This window comes from Haliotis asinina, chromosome 5 (assembly GCF_037392515.1).
Source record: "Haliotis asinina isolate JCU_RB_2024 chromosome 5, JCU_Hal_asi_v2, whole genome shotgun sequence".
In the NCBI taxonomy this organism is placed as follows: Eukaryota; Metazoa; Mollusca; class Gastropoda; order Lepetellida; family Haliotidae; genus Haliotis; species Haliotis asinina.
The window spans coordinates 16,883,802-16,900,000 of record NC_090284.1 but is presented as its reverse complement, the minus strand read 5'-3'; the positions used below and the strand labels follow the sequence as shown (position 1 = coordinate 16,900,000).

The window sequence follows — 16,199 nt, the reverse complement described above, 5'->3', positions numbered from 1 at the left end:
CGTAGATTGACCGTACAGAATGTCGGAGCGTGGCAGCTGCGTGAAGGGCGACATTGATACCAAACTGAATATCACCTGTCGCAATAGGATAGGACAGTACGTGCATGGATATTGCCACAGCGAACAACGAGATATTCGGGTAGGTTGACGATAAAAGTACATTGTAACATTGATACTTCAACCTCTGACAGACTCGGTGATCGATCATTTTGGCGACAGATAGCTCAAGAATGTTTTCTGTTTAAAGGTACGTAGAATCATTTCTGTTCGGATCCATTGTAAGAGGTGTGCTCTGTTTATTCCGTTTTTGAGACTGATCGATGGAAGGGTATCAAGACTGCCCATCGTCTAAACGTTTAAAGGAAGTCGTCGTGAGGTTCACACTCCAACATACATTAATTATAACTGGCCTAATCATATGTACATTAAATAGAAAGCACAACAAACTAAGACAAGCATTCACTCTCTCTCCTTCTCTCCTTCTCTCCTCTGTCTCTCCCCCTCTGTATCTGTTTCTCTCTCCATTCGTTTCTCTTTCTCTCCCCAAATCCTTTTTTCCTCTCTCTTTCTCTCCCCTGTCTCCTTATCTCTCTCTCCTTTTCTCTCTCTCCCTCTCTCTCAGTAAACATCCGGTTTTGACAATTTTTGCAAAGTCAACCTTACTATCTCACTTATCTTCTCTCTCATTTCTCTCTTTTCCCTCCCCCACTCCCCTCAATCTACCGCAGTCTCTCCGCCATCACCACTCCCCTCTCTCTCTTCTTTTTCTATCCTTTCCCACTCCCTCACCCTCTCACTCTCTCATTTTTCACCCGCTTCTTTTTCTTGTATTTCCTGATGCACATCTTGCAGACCCGGCTGTATATAACTCAAAACTTCCCGTTTGTTATCTTTCATTGTTTCAGTGTCAGGAAACATCTGAGTGACTCAGCATTATACTGAAGCTAACAGCAAGTAACACGTTCGGACTTAGGACTGTAATTCTTCCGGACAGCCATGATCATGAAAGAAAGAAGTGTCAACACACAACATGTTTCGCTAGGCTTATCGTCCACCGTTTTCAACATTTAAATACATGTGAGTATGTGTGTGTGGCTATTGTCTCCTCTCTGATGCAATTTGAAACAGGATCTCCGTGATGTGTTCGCTGGGAAGTTGGGTGGGTGGGAGTTTAAAGGATGCAACAAGTGCTGTAAGTGTTATGTCAAAATGACTAGGACTGTTTCGTATAAACGCATATTTGTGTTTGACCAGTCTCTGTCTGTGCTTGTATCTAGGTGTGCGTTTGCTTGTGCCTACCTGTGTCTGTGCCGGTTCTTGGGTCTTCCCGTATCGGCACTTGGTCCTGTCTGTGCTTGTATCTATCTGTGCCCCTGTCTGTATCTATATTTGACTGTGCTTGTATCCATGTCCGTGCTTGTATCTACCTGTGGCTGTGCTTGTATCTATCTGTGCCTCTGCTTGTGTCTACATTTGACCGTGCTTGTATCTACAAGTGTCTGTGCTTGTATCTGCTTGTGTGTGCTTGCATCTACCCATATCCGTGCTTGTATCTACCTGTATATGTGCTTGTATCTACATGTGTCTATGCCTGTATCTACATGTGTCTGTGCTTGTATCTGCATGTGTCTGTGCTTGCATCTATCTCTGTATGCTTGTATCTACCCGTGTCGGTGCTTGTATCTACATGTATCTCTGCTTGTATCTACCTGTGTCTGCACATGGATGTACTAGGGTCTATATGTGCATGTATCTACATGTGCTTACACTTGTATCTATATATGCTTGCAAGTAAGTGCATCTGTGTCTGCACATGCATATACGTGTGTCTGTACATGGATCTGTACCAATATAGTTGCATGAATTAACCTGCTTTTTGTGTGTGCATTTACCACTCTGAATGTATTGGTACATATCGGCGACCATGCATGTGGTTTAACCGAAAAGGGCGTACTATGACACAGTATCAATTGTGCCATGGATTAACACAATGAATGTGATTCATAATAACTAACAACTTCCCTGTGTTGGCAAGGAAGGGACAACTAGCGTCATTAAGTTTTACATTTTACTTAAACTACCCCGTTTATTTTCACCTGGCCTTGTCTTGCACATATATGTGTACGTGTCTCACTCATGACCTATAGGGACGGGGCAGTTCGGAATAAGGCCTTGAAAGGTACCAATCAACGCTCTTTTAATTCGACATGTCAGGTCCATGTGAAGGCTCATAGCGAACCGGCTGTGGTCGTAAGTCAGGCGAAAGTTCGTCACGCATGGATTAGTTTGATGACAATGTCTGTCAGTCACGGGGTGACGAGCCGAGAAATTTTTCTAATACTGTCTAAATATGCCACCGCGTTAGGACTTTGAGAACAGGTGGATAAAAGCTTCCTTCACTGACGTATGGGGAACATACTTATAGGGTGAAAAAGGTATGTGATTTCACTTAGAATGATTATCAGTAAACTTATTTTTAAACAGTTTTTACCCTTTTCAGTGATGTCAGACAGACATGAACTGACACGTGTGAAACCGTTTGTGAATGTTTAGGTGTGTATTTCGACAGCCAGTTTCAGTTACTGTTTCAGTACAGCTAGAAAACAGGAAATTCTATACTAGTTTTGTTTTTAAACGTGCTGAAATGAGCGAGGTTTTATGCCGCTTTTAGCAATATTCCAGCAATATCATCTCGGCAGGGAACACCAGAAATGGACTTCAAATATTGTACCCAGCTAACATTATTGTAGTTATATAATATCAAGCAATGATACGCAACAGACTCGATCGAGATCCATCGAGTTATCTGGTGTGTCGAGTTAGCCATACATAAGTGTGAACCAGTTTCTGTTTTCCACATACCGAGTGGGTTAGCGCATGTGGGGAATAAGTATTCACGCTCATTTCAATAGTTCAAGGAATTTCTAGAGCAGCGGACGTCAGGATTACGAAAAGTACCCATACGTGCCTGTTGTTTTCTTGTTACTTCTTGGATTACTCAAGGTTCACGCCGTATTCGGCAATGCTTTAGTTTCGATTGTCTATAAAACTTCGAGACTGACCAGACAATCTGTGATTGATTTTACGAAGAACGACTCAACTACGTCTATGACGCTTTCTAGACGGAAGTTACCGAACCTTACCCCTATCCATTCTTAAGTGTGTGAGTGAGTGAGTGAGTGAGAGTGATTGTTACGCAACCTTTAGCATTATTCCATGAATATTATACCCATGTATCGAAACGGGTCTCCAACATGACGCGGAAACGCTTTAAGTACTCTTCCTTTCGATGATATCTGTGAAGTTATTCCTACAATGTAATGTACTAAATATCTGATAAATATGTTTGATAAATCTTCATTAAGCTCATGTTTTCGTCTTAGACTGACCCCAACAAAGGTGGATGTCCATCTGTCGGTGTGCAGCTCGATGAACGCTGTCTGTCAAGGTGAACTAGCCGTTATCGTGCATGATGGTGAGTTCCAGGAGAAGTCGCGAACATAAATGTAATAAACAACGGCAAATTGTAATAACACTGCGGTAAATTGTAATAACGCGGTAAAATGTAATAAAAAGTGCGGTAAAATATAATAACTGCCCTGCGGTAAATTGTATATCGCAACAAAATGTGTTTAGTCTTTCGCCGCACTCACCAATATTGCAGCTATATGGCCGCGGTCAGTATATGGTCGAGTCTGGACCATACTTGGGAAATCGAAACGGGTCTTCGGCGTGACGAGCAAGCACTTTAATCAGCAAGGCTACCCCTCTGTGTTCCCCTTCCAGGCGGCCATTTCAATGTCCATCTAAGGCTGTATTTGTGCGTTTTAATCCGGGTACTGTCTCTTTTTATCCTTCTGTGATTGAAGCAGTATTGTTTGGGGCCGCTTTCAGGAATATTCAACCAATATCACTGCGGGGAACACCAGAAATGGGCTTTCTACGGAATATACACGACACGGAATCGAAACTCCGATTTAAAAACTCCTCCACCCTATCATTGGGTAAAACTTTCCAACGCCTCTTGAATGAGGTGAAACCTGGCTTCTAAAATGTGGCAACGTCGTGACGGTTTACTCCATTTTTAACACTTTAACACCTCTTTACTTTTTGTTTACAGTCTGCTACAAAATCTCCCACTGACCACATACCCCAGACACAGGAGGGGTATGCCGCCATTACGAATGAGGGCGAGGAACCCGAGAGTGAACACAGAGTGTTATCCCAGGTAGTATAACTCGATTATCTACAAACTGCCACCATATTACTTGAATATTACTGGAGTATTACTGGAGTATTACTGAGTGCGGCGTTAAACAACAATGAAACAAGGTAAATCCATTGCGTACAACATCCATGTCGCTAGTCGTTGTATTGGACACTGAAGCGTTGTACGATGTAATAATAGCTTATTAAACTGTTGTCAACCCGTAACGATCCTGGTTAGAACAGGCCTTCCGCAACCCATGCTTGCCACAAAAGGTGACTAAGCTTGTCGTAAGAGGCGACTAACTAGATGGGGCGGTCAGGCTCGCTGACTTGGTTGACACATGCCATCAGTTCCCGAATGCGCAGATCGATGTTCATGCTGTTGATCACTGGATGGTGTTGTCCAGACGCGACCATTTACAGACCGTCGTCATACAGCTTGAATATTGATCAGCGCTGCGTAAACCTAAACTCACTCACTCTCTTAATGTGTGGTCACGCGCCGAGTTGTTGGTATTATCAGTAATAAGTGGAGAGTGTACAAACCCTTTTCAATGATTTTCCTGAGATTGCCAGGCAGTGAAACACATGTTTTCCAATTTCCATATGTGCATGTTACATCAACACAATATTTATCATTTGTATTTTCCTTTTCACAATCCGTCATTTTGAATTACATGTGCGCCTAAGGTTATATTGTGAATGTGTGAGTAGGGCTGGATATGTTACATGAAGCCAACACAAATAGAAGGTTTTTTTACGCTTTCGGAGCACATGTTGTTTCTAAGGAAATCAAAGGCAGATAATTCAAAGTGAGCTAACTCTGTATGACTTACTCTATTGCAGAAATTGAACAATATCGCAAGATACTGTGCTGGCATATACCAGTTTACCGCTAAAATTGAACAGCGCTATATGAAAATATGATTTTGCCCCTCGTTTGGAAATATCAAGACAATATGTCGACGAGAAGGATCAGAACGTAGTACCAATCACACTTAATACCAATGTACGGAACTGAAACCAGATCTTCGGTGGGACTAGCCTATTCCATTTTTGAGTAAGACTGATCATTGCAGTTTGAATCTATCAGACCCTGCTCTCAGAAATGTGGTAATGTCTCTCGAAATTCACGCGATATTTAACACACCTTTACATGTTGTTTCCAGGGTGACACACAACCTCTCATTGACTCCAAATCCCCGAGACAAGTGGGGTATGGCACCATTACGAGGGACGACAAGGAGCCCAATCCCGAACACAGAGAGTTATCCCAGGTAGGTATAGATGTTGTTGGTTCCGTTGGTGGGTGTGTAGAAGGGGACAATCAAATGATCAACAGCATGAGCATCGATCTACACAAGTGGGATACGACATGTGGGCAACTAAGTCAGCGAGCCTAACCACCCAATCCCTTTTGTCGCTTCCTACGACAAGCATGGGCTGCTGAAGACCACTTCTTACAAGGATCTTTACGATGCTTTTCATATTGACTATTTTCTACAAAACAGAAAAAACAGAAGTTATTCCTTCTGAGAGATGTTATATTTAATCATCAGGTTTGTAAGCCCCAAATGACTGAGTGTACGCTGACAATTATTTTTCTACACGTGAAGATCAGGGTTAGAACTGGTCTTCAGTAACTCGTACTTGTCGTTAAAGGCGACTAACAAGGTCAGGTTTTCAGGCTCGCTGGCGTGGTTGAAACACGTCATCGTAACCCAAGTGCCGGAGTACGTTGACAATTATATTATCGTTCGTTGACACCGATGGAAGCAAACAATCTGCTCTAACAATGATCAAATGAATACCACATACAGAGTTCATTGTGAATTTCACGAGACCGTTTTCTTCTCTGTTTCCATATAAAACCACGCTGATTCATATGTCAATAGGCACGCACCTTGTGACAATGTCATAATATATTACTGACATCTTTCATATTTTTTGTTTGGCTTTATTGAATTGTATTCCATGGCAGTATGAGAAATATGATACATTAATGGTGTGACAATTGTTTTTTTTAGCGTGGAATACAACACAAAAGTCTTCATAATTACATGGCAGCAGTCATGTTACTAAACTACATGATAAAATAAACTTGACACTTGATGTTGTGACTCATAAAGAAGACACCAAGAGATATATGATAGAAATATTTCATTATTATACACAATTTAACCATTTACATCAAGCATGAAACAGAATTAGCAATGTCCAATCGATAGTGATCTGGTCACGACATCAAGCACACGAGACGTGGGATTAAAATAAAATAACCCAATCACAGATCATTCACAAGATGTGTTTCAAGTCACTGTCCAAGCCTTCAGTTGCGTGTGTTACGATCCTTGAATAGATACATGCCAAAACAAATCTCCTCACGGATGATGTAAGTCAGTAGGAATTCTGAGGCACAGATCCAAGGGAACTTGTTCAACCTGCTGTCGACTTGCTGGTGGAGGTTGCCGTTGTCTCAAGATGACATCAGAGATTCATATCCAGAGATCGTGCTCGCCAGGGCTTTACGTTGATGTTCCGTTTGAGGTAGTCTCAACCTGGCAGTATGCGGACGTGCATTGCCCTGTTGCAGGATCTAACCTCTTGGCTGTTGACGCACAAATGGTAACACAGCTGGTCTCAAGTCTTCGTCTCTGTACCTTTGGGCAGTCACATAACCATGAAGGCTGACAAGTCGTGTCTCCTGCTGACCACAAATCCTTCCCCATCCTGCTCTGTTGGCAGTCATACGGAGTCGTAGTACTGTTCGTCTACTGATGGGGTTACGTCGCCGAGACGAATATGTTCCGTAGGTGTATTGTTCAGATACAGTGGTCTTCAGCTGGCGTGGTAACCCTTGTTCTAACCGTTCTTGGACGGTCGTGTGTCTAGTCTGTCTGTTGGTAACGCCTCAAGATGTTGCTGATGGTTGTTTTTAGCTGCAAGTGAAGACTCTGCAAATGAATCCACAGACTTATGCCTTGCTTCTCGAACACGGAATGTGTAATGACAAATGTTTTCTGAAAACATTTCACTTTATGAAAACTCTTGCTCGAACACCTGCCTTCTGTAATTGAAACTATGTCAATTTTAAAGTGATAAGTTTCTTTTGCCAGATAGTTTAGGCTGATTTGTTGTTCAATACCGCACGCAGCAGCCTGTAAACAATCGAGTCTGGCCCAAACGATCTAGTGGTCAACATTATGAGCATCAATCTACGAAATTGCGTAGCAAAGGGGATGCGATGACATGTGTCAACCATGTTAGCGAGCTTGACCACCCCAACATCGTTAGTCGCCTCTTACGACAAGGTTGGGTTATTGAAAAACATTAATGTTTCTCTTAAAAAGTGGCCGATTTCTGATGCAGGACGTATCGGCTGATATTCTGCTCGTGGCAAGATGGCACAAACTCCGATTTTGTTTTTCACTGATAACTTTGAAGTGGAAGCTAGGCGTCTACGAACAAACGATTTTATGACATATTAACGTGTTTCTGTTTTCATCAATCTTATTCCTGTATGAAAACACTCGAACATAATCGAGTCTGAACCACATAATGCAGTGATTACCATCATAAGCATTGACATACAGAATTTCTATGGATGACACGTGTTAACCACATTAACGAGCCAGACCACCCGATCTCAACATCTAAGGGCGGTGAGGTAGCCTACTGGTTAAAGCGTTCACTCGTCAGGTGTAAGACCTGGGTTCGATTCCCTGCATGGTTACAATGTGTGAAACCCGTATCTGGTGTCCCCCTTGATATTGCTGGAATATTGAAATAACACGATGTAGAACTAAACTCCCTCACGGTATAATCCGTTTGGCTCAAATGGGGACCGATGAATTGCAGTCTAACTCGAAAACTAGTAAACATAATATAAAGACAAAAAAGGATGACATACTTCTTTAACCAAGAGGGACGACGTTCCGATACAGCTTCTTGCTGTACATCCCATTGCCTTCTGTATGCAATCTATTCTTATGGCTTCTACATGTAATACTGAGCTGTCAAGTTAGTTCCTGTTGTTTTTGTTAATTACATATATTTATAATCTATTTGCTTAATGAACTGTCAGTAAAATATTGAGACAGTTCACTGTTTGTTACGGGGGAGGAGTACAGGGAAAGGGACAGACAGGTGTGCGAGAAAGGATAGAGACGTCACAGCACAGGTTAATGAATCAATAACTTAGTCGGCATTTGTGCTCGTGTTACTCGAACACCTTGCTGTCCCTCTCTCTTGAGTGAGTGAGTGACTGAGTTTAGTATTACGCAGTTATTTAGCAATATTCCAGTAATATCACGGACACCAGAAATGGGCTTCACACATTGTAACCAAGTGGGGAATGAAATCCGGGTCTTCAGCGTGACGAGCGAACGATTTAACCACTAGGCTACCCCACCACCTGTTGCTGGATAGCGAGAGGTGAGAAACACACAAAAAGTACGGATGGCCTTAGTTGCTTGAACTTTGCTTTGCAGAAATAGGTCAGTAAGCAGTCAAGTCGACACCGACACAGTTGAAACAGTAGGAGACAGCCTAGCCGCATTTCAAATACAAGAAATGAAAATGTATGTTTTTACATCATTATTCAAAACATAGAAATAATAAGCGCCGATTTTGAGATTTACCGTGTTTCAAACTTATTTTACATGAACGATTTAGTGATATGACGGGTTAGAGCTGATCTTCAGTAACCCATGCTTGTTGTAAGAGGCGACTAACGGGATCAGGTTCGCTGACGTAGCTGACCCATGTCATCGTATCCCAGTTGCGTAGATCGATGCTCATGTTGTTGATCACTGGATTGTCTGGTCCTGACTTGTTTATTTACAGACCGCCGCCATATAGCTCGAATATTGCTGAGTGTGGCGTAAAACTAAACTCACTTGCTCACTCACTAGTGCTTTATGAAAAATGTTGCATTTTAAGGTTTGAGTTTCCACGTGTACATGGTACGTTTGTTATAATTTCAGTCCCGGTCGCTTCCCTCCCCTCAAAATATACAAGTGGTTCAGGGTCCGAAAAATTACATGGGCTACGCCATTCTGTCCGCGATCTTCTGCTGCTTCCCTTTCGGCATCCCAGCCGTGTATTACGCGTTCAAGGTAAAGCCCCTTTCCTCAGAGAGTGAGTGAGTGACTAAGGGTGGTTGAGTGAATAAAAGAGTGAAACTGAGTTTAACTTCGTTTATTCCAGCGAAATTACAAAATGATTGTCTGCTGAGATCTGTATCAAACTTAGCTTAACTTGATCACAAAAATCCTGTGATTAACAGCATGAGCACGAATAAGTCAACTGGCTTGACCAAATGATGCCATTAGTCGTCACTGACGACAGTCACTGGGTGCAGAAACCTAATTATTACCAGATCTCTACGATTCCTAGCGCAAAAAGAGTTGAATATTTTCTAATTAATCCCACTGATTTTAATTTCTCTTAAAAATCATTTTCATATTGAACCAATACTTCCTCAATACTGCTGCCACTGGGGTATCTGTTTCAGACAAGTCAGCACAATAAGAATATGGACTGGCCAAAAGCAAGACAAACAGCTCTGAAGACCAGGCAGCTGGTGCAGATGGCGGTGTCACTAGGAATGGCGCTCTGGTTTCTGGGGGCGGTTATCATAATTGCTCTCTCCAAACCACGAAAATAACCTTGACCCGACTTTTGTCTTCGAAACAGCTCCTGAGTTGGAAACGATCACTACCTCATTTATTCTACTGTTTTTTTTTATCAACGCTGCAATCAGCAATCTATGCTTCAAGACATCGTGCCTGGACGAACCAGTTCAACAATCATTCCGGAAGTGACGTCACAACCTCTCACATAGTCGTCTCTGACCGAGCGCAGAATTTCTCTCGCTTTGGGTAGTGTTTTGATTGGACGCTTTGTGACCAGGTTACATAAAGCGGCAGAAAGAAGGAAATACACCCTTGACAGTAGAAGATGATGATATAAACTGGTCGCCTGAAATAACAGTGGTCCTCATCGGTGTAACTCATGGTGTTAAACCGAAATGCGTTGTCGGACAGGTTGCAACCACTCATTCAAGCCCGTGCAGCGTTAGTCTACATGAAATGGTGCCATATGTCCCCTAGCCAGTAAGCAAATTTGTCAAAACCGGACGCAGGTGGAGCAAGCTTGCACCTGCCTCCTGGACTCAGGTGCTGTGATGTTACACAGACACTTCAATGTGAGTTAAGTTTTACGTCGCACTTAGCAATATTCCAGCCATATGGCGGCAGTCTGTAAATAATCGAGTCTGTAAAAGACAATCCATTGATGAACAGCATGAGCATCGATCTACGGATTTGGGAAAGGATGGCATGCGAGCCAGACGACCTGTTCCTTGTGCTCTCACGATAAGCATTGGCTGCTGAAAATCGATTCTCTTACGATTCTGTTCACGGGTAAGACTCTACAGGAAATAATGGTATATACCGATATTTTGTCATTGAATTTCTCAGCATGCTCAATGGGAATCAATCATTTGAAGTCTGACTCACATTTGATATTTATGATTGATGTTTGTATACATAACTTTTGATGGAAGTCGGCAGTTACCCAGGTGTGATAGTGAATGAATTGTGCTTTGAACAAACAGCATTTCAGACGTATGACAGTGCAAAAGCTTCATGTGGCGAAAATATCGAAACATTCTCAGACGATTACCACTTTGCTACAGTCGATGATCAAATATGGTGCTGACAAACCTAGAAATCAGTGTGAATATGCGATTGAAACACACGACTGCTGGTTCTTGGGGGCCTAAGGGTCATAACTCGGCCAGGTTCATCATATCTGCTGATGTTTACTCGTTGAAGAAAACCAAGATCTGCCTTGACATGTTTTCAAACTGCCTTGCAAAATAAAGTATAAACCAGGTCTTGAAAACTGGAATTGACCACAAAATTCCAACGACATCCAACCCTTACTATACTGAACCGCAAAGAAACGTCACCCTGCCTAATATTTTGCCAGATATGTTTCATCTTAGTTTTAATTATTTTTTCAGTCTATGTGTAACCCAATGTTAAAGAACATTTGGTTTGAGATTATGTTTTTGATGCAAAAAGCATGTAGTCAATCCGCAGTTACTCAAGTAATGACGGGACGAGGGTTTTGTGAGTATTTCATGAAAATGACAATACAAGTGCATCCCGAGATGTCATCCCTACAAGAAGAGCCACAGAACATGCACTGAATCATTCACTGGTCGACAGTAGCGACGTGCCACGGTTACCAAGGGAACAGAGGGACCAAGCTGAATGCTGACCAGACTGCAAGACATGCATTCTCTTCCCACAGACGTTACTCCTGTCATATCTTCCTACGTAACCTCTGTTCTAATACGGCCTTTTCATGGTGCAAGTGTTCAAGACTCGCGATTGGAGGCGTTCAGATTTAGTTGTGCAATCAGAGACGTTTTTTCAAGAGTGATCATTCGCAAGATCTCGGTAATTTCCGAATGCATCGGGAAAACTTGCCACTACCAGTTTTTGTTTCTACAAACACAACATGGCGATTGATCCTTGCACTCTCTATTGACAGTATCTGATTCTCAGTTAAACATGAAATGCCGAATCTTTCCTTCGCAACTCTATGGGTGCCGCCATGTTGGAGGTAAGTCTATCTGACGCGTGTTCTGATTGGATAGTAACAAGGGAGATAATTCCTGTTGCGATTTTTTGCCGCAAGGGGATTTCTCGTTGACTGGGAAATATGGCCGTATTAGAACAGAGGTTACGTAGGAAGATATGACAGGAGTAACCTCTGTGGGAAGAGAATGCAAGACATGTTGCAGTTTATTTTTCAGTTCATGTTCGCACAAAATAGAGTCTGAGAGTCCAAGCCATTGGAAGCAGAGCCGACCCTCCTCGAAGTGGAACACAGGGGCTAGTATTGCTGAAAATAAAACATCCTGGGTCCAACAAGCCTACACTGATATCCATATACATATAAAGAAGGGAAGGAACGTAACGCGCACAAAGTTGTCAAACATCCCACTCTCGATTCTGGGTGGGAAATTTTGTAATACACAGCCGCAATTACTGAAATAAAGCCAGATACATTCCCGTTCGAATAAATCCAAAATTATCAAAATCGGCGCACTAGGTACCGAGTAACCTTGCTTGGAACTCTGGAAAAGACAACTTTTTCATCTGTACGCCAATAACCTGCCTACGAAAATCATCGTCTCTCGGAGAAGAAATACCACTTATTTCACTTAAAACACCCGACCGTCGAAAAGACATAACCTTCCCGTAATCGCTAGATATTCCGCTTTCGTTCTACAACCTCTCAATTGAAATAGGGTATTCCTTTACCTGTAATACACGAATTTATTTTGAAATTTGCGGTATCGAGTGATCGAGTCCACCATGTTTGGCCTTCACCCTAAATAGGCTTGCACCAACGACGAGCTGCTCTCTGGTTGGTCAAAAATAAAACAACAGTGTTATTTTCATTTCGTGGCGTGATTTATCGTGTTGATGCGAGCCTATTGAGGGTGAAGGACAAACATGGTGGACCCGGATCACTCGATACCGCTAATTCAAGCCACATTGATCAAGCGCTGAGACCCTTCGTCGTGCCACATTTTGGTCGTCATGAAAACCACGTCTTCCAGCAGGACAACGGGCGAGCCGTTGTCAACAGGGCATACAAACTCTTCAATGGTCTGCCCTCAGTCCAAACTTAAACCAGATAGAACATTTGTGGAATGAGATTCAGAGGCGGCTCACTGATGTGCGACCAAGACCGACAACTACAGCTAAACTCCCTCCGAGTATCTGCACAAGTTCCTATGGCCTTCAACAACCTTCACATCTACTCCACGTGCAGACGATGCGAAGCTGTTGTCAACGCTCAAGGGGACCATACACGTTAGACGAATCGCACTTGCACGTTGTCTGAAATTCGTCTTTAAGTATTGATGATCAAATATGTCAATTTTGAAAATGTTTGCGAATACTATTATGTTATTTACGTGTGTTTGACTTAAGATTGCAAGCATCAAAAAGGGACGGACCTTTTTTTTTGCGGTTCAGAGTAGATTATAGTTGCCTAAAAAGCTCGGCCAACTTACACATGCCACGGTATGAAATACAGAAACGTTGACCAGTTCTTGTACGATTTACCTGAAGTCTACCACCGACCATAAGTGGATACTTTTTGCATAGCACTGTATAGTACCTTTAATGTCCTACTCGCTGGTAGCTAATATCAAATATTTCGAAATCAAAGTATCATTTCCTCTTTTGAAGATATTTTGAAGCATTTGTGATATCAAAGAGCACATTGACATTGGGGCACTGATATTGTATGACCAGAAATTATTGAGAATTTCAGGAATATGTTTAATTGTATTTCTAGTATAAACAACCTTGACCAGCTATCAAGGGCGTGGTTTCATTCAAGAGAGACAACGTTGATCCTTTTTCATTAGTCTTGTGAGTTATCTCTCTTTGTTTACTTGCTAGCAGACGACATTTTCAGTGATCCTCAGTATGGATGATTTTGAGAAGAGGAGTTTGATTTTATTATAGTAAGGACATCAATGGTTTCAAGTGGAACAGGCATCCCTTTGTCCACTGTTTATCGTGTCTTGAAAAATATTGCAAATGGAAAATTGATTGTCGATGACAGAAGCTTGGAATCCTTGTTTCTAAAAATAAACGGAGGTGTTTCGAGTTTAGAAAACGTAAGGCTGGATATGATTAACAGAGAAACCTTGGCTGTCTATAAAGAGACCATTAGAACTGCATGTAATGGGTTGGCAGAAAAGTCGAGAAATTCCATCACCGATCATGAAACCTGAACAAAAGGAGCGATGGTTAAACCGGTGCTTACAGCACAGAAATTGTAACTGGGACAATGTGAATTTCTCAGATGAAAGTTTCTTGCTTCTGTTTCCTAATACACTGAAATTCTCGACCAAACAAACTGTAAAACCATTGTATCAGCGCCCAAAGCATAGTCTGAAAATTAACGTGTGGAATGACATATTTGTGTTAGGGGCAACGCCCCTCTGTGTATTTGAAGGGAATATGAACAGTGAGCGGTACACAGATATTCTCGAGGGGCATTTACGTCCATCTATTCACGTGTTCTATGGAATGTTTTTGATTTTCCAGTCGGACAACGACCCAAAACATCGTTCAAGGTATTCACAGACCAGATTCGAACCCGAAATATGACACTATTAGATCCAATGGAAAACGTTTGAGGACTGATGAAGGAAAGTGTCAGTTAGACAAATCTGACAAATATTGCTGAAATGAAAGAAGAGGTGGTCCGACACTGGGACAGCATGGGCCACTTTCTGACTTCTTGATCAGTAGTATGTCCCACCGCACTGAAGCCTGTGTCGCTGCCTATGGTGACCTGACAAAATACTAAGTGTTCACCTGTCTTTGAATCTGGAGTTTTGGTCTGCTAATATTCACATTTAATACGTGAGTAATGAGTGAAAAAAATACAATCTTAAAATTTCTCAATAATTTCTACTCATACTATATATCAAGTCCATATATATCATATACAATAAAGTTAAAAGAATGTCCAAATCGTGGCTATATATTGACCGAACCTTGGAACTGATCGCCTTTCATCATTGTTACTTGTTTTGGACAGCTCAGTGAAGTCGAAACAAAGCAGGCGTTGGATGTTCACCACGTTGACGAGATCAACAGCCACAAGGATGATACTGATGCACCATGACTCATCATCAGGACGAATTTGTGATCTTATCATCGGACATCCGTCAAACTTCCGTTGGCCATAAAGTCTTAGGTCGTGTTGGCCACAATCCAGCTTTCTGAAAGACGCATTATGCATAGCGATTTGTGTGGCGTCTCTAACGACTAAGCATAATATCTAACATGTTGTGAAAAAGAAATCACCAATAGTCCAGACAAACTAGCCATTTAGTGACCTACGTCGGAGAAAGAGAACAGAAACGAAACTTGGCATGTATATTCTATGGACCTTCGTACACAACACACTAAAAGTCCACTAAAATCCCACGTGACCTAAATCCACAGTGCAATGCAAACATGCATACCTTACGATAAGTTTTCTTCTATGAAAATCGTGCTTTAAAAACAGTAAGGACCATACTGCACGTACATAAAATTACTTTATAAAGTAGAAAATAATTATTTGCCTCACATGCACATACCGTCTGGTTCTAAAAATAGATTTCTGCGCAATTGTGGCCCTGGGTCAGAGTTTTGGGGTGAAACGTTTTGATATGACGTTTAATTTTCTAATACAAACACGAATAAATTGCCCTATAATGTATCTATATAATGGTACCAACTAGTTGGAAGACATATTTCATTTAAACATTTAAACTGAAACTGCCAGAACGTGAAATTTCTTTGATTTACCCAACAGCCAGTAAACTGTGTTGCTCCCAACCTCTATCCTCTAGCTTTTTAGTAACCATTACGCATGAGTTTTATCACAAAACTATTCGTGACAATTACTGATAAGTAAACATTTTTATATTTTCATGGCAAACTGAACATCATATGAAGGTTATAATATGTGAACTATACTAATAATTAAAGGTTCATTTCCACTGAAAATCACAACAATTATTAGAGCGCTGAGACATAACCCAACAATTATTTCTACAAAAAAACCCAAACAAACAACGATGGCGGAAATAATTCCAAAAGGCAGTAAACTACCACTTCCTCTTTTCTTCCATAATTGCTCATGAACTATCTTCTTCCACCCGCAAGGGACCCTGTGATGCAGGACATTTATCAAATGTTTGATTTTTTGTCAGCGAGTAGTTTAACACTAAGTTGGACAGCTTCCATTCTTACTTGACTGGTAATTAATTCACATCTTGCCACAAACCTTTCTCTTCCAAGGGATTTGAGAAGCCTTTGGTATTACCATTCACTGAAGCAAATGTAGTAAGTTTTATAAAGTTTCTAGTCTGATGAACCTATTTGATT

At 41.6% G+C, this 16,199-nt stretch overlaps 1 protein-coding gene and 1 long non-coding RNA gene across 2 annotated transcripts in view; both read left to right on the top strand.

The window, feature by feature from the left end:
- LOC137283747 (uncharacterized) overlaps positions 1–16,199 on the top strand; it is a 702,566-nt gene that overhangs the window by 104,715 nt on the left and 581,652 nt on the right. The window lies entirely within an intron of this gene.
- On the top strand, positions 172–11,136 carry LOC137284105 (synapse differentiation-inducing gene protein 1-like). Its single transcript, XM_067815786.1, has 7 exons — positions 172–247; positions 906–1,077; positions 3,384–3,475; positions 4,121–4,228; positions 5,379–5,486; positions 9,195–9,326; positions 9,725–11,136. The coding sequence occupies exons 3-7, from the start codon at positions 3,470–3,472 to the stop codon at positions 9,875–9,877; spliced, it is 507 nt and encodes a 168-aa protein (XP_067671887.1). The 5' UTR covers positions 172–247; positions 906–1,077; positions 3,384–3,469; the 3' UTR covers positions 9,878–11,136.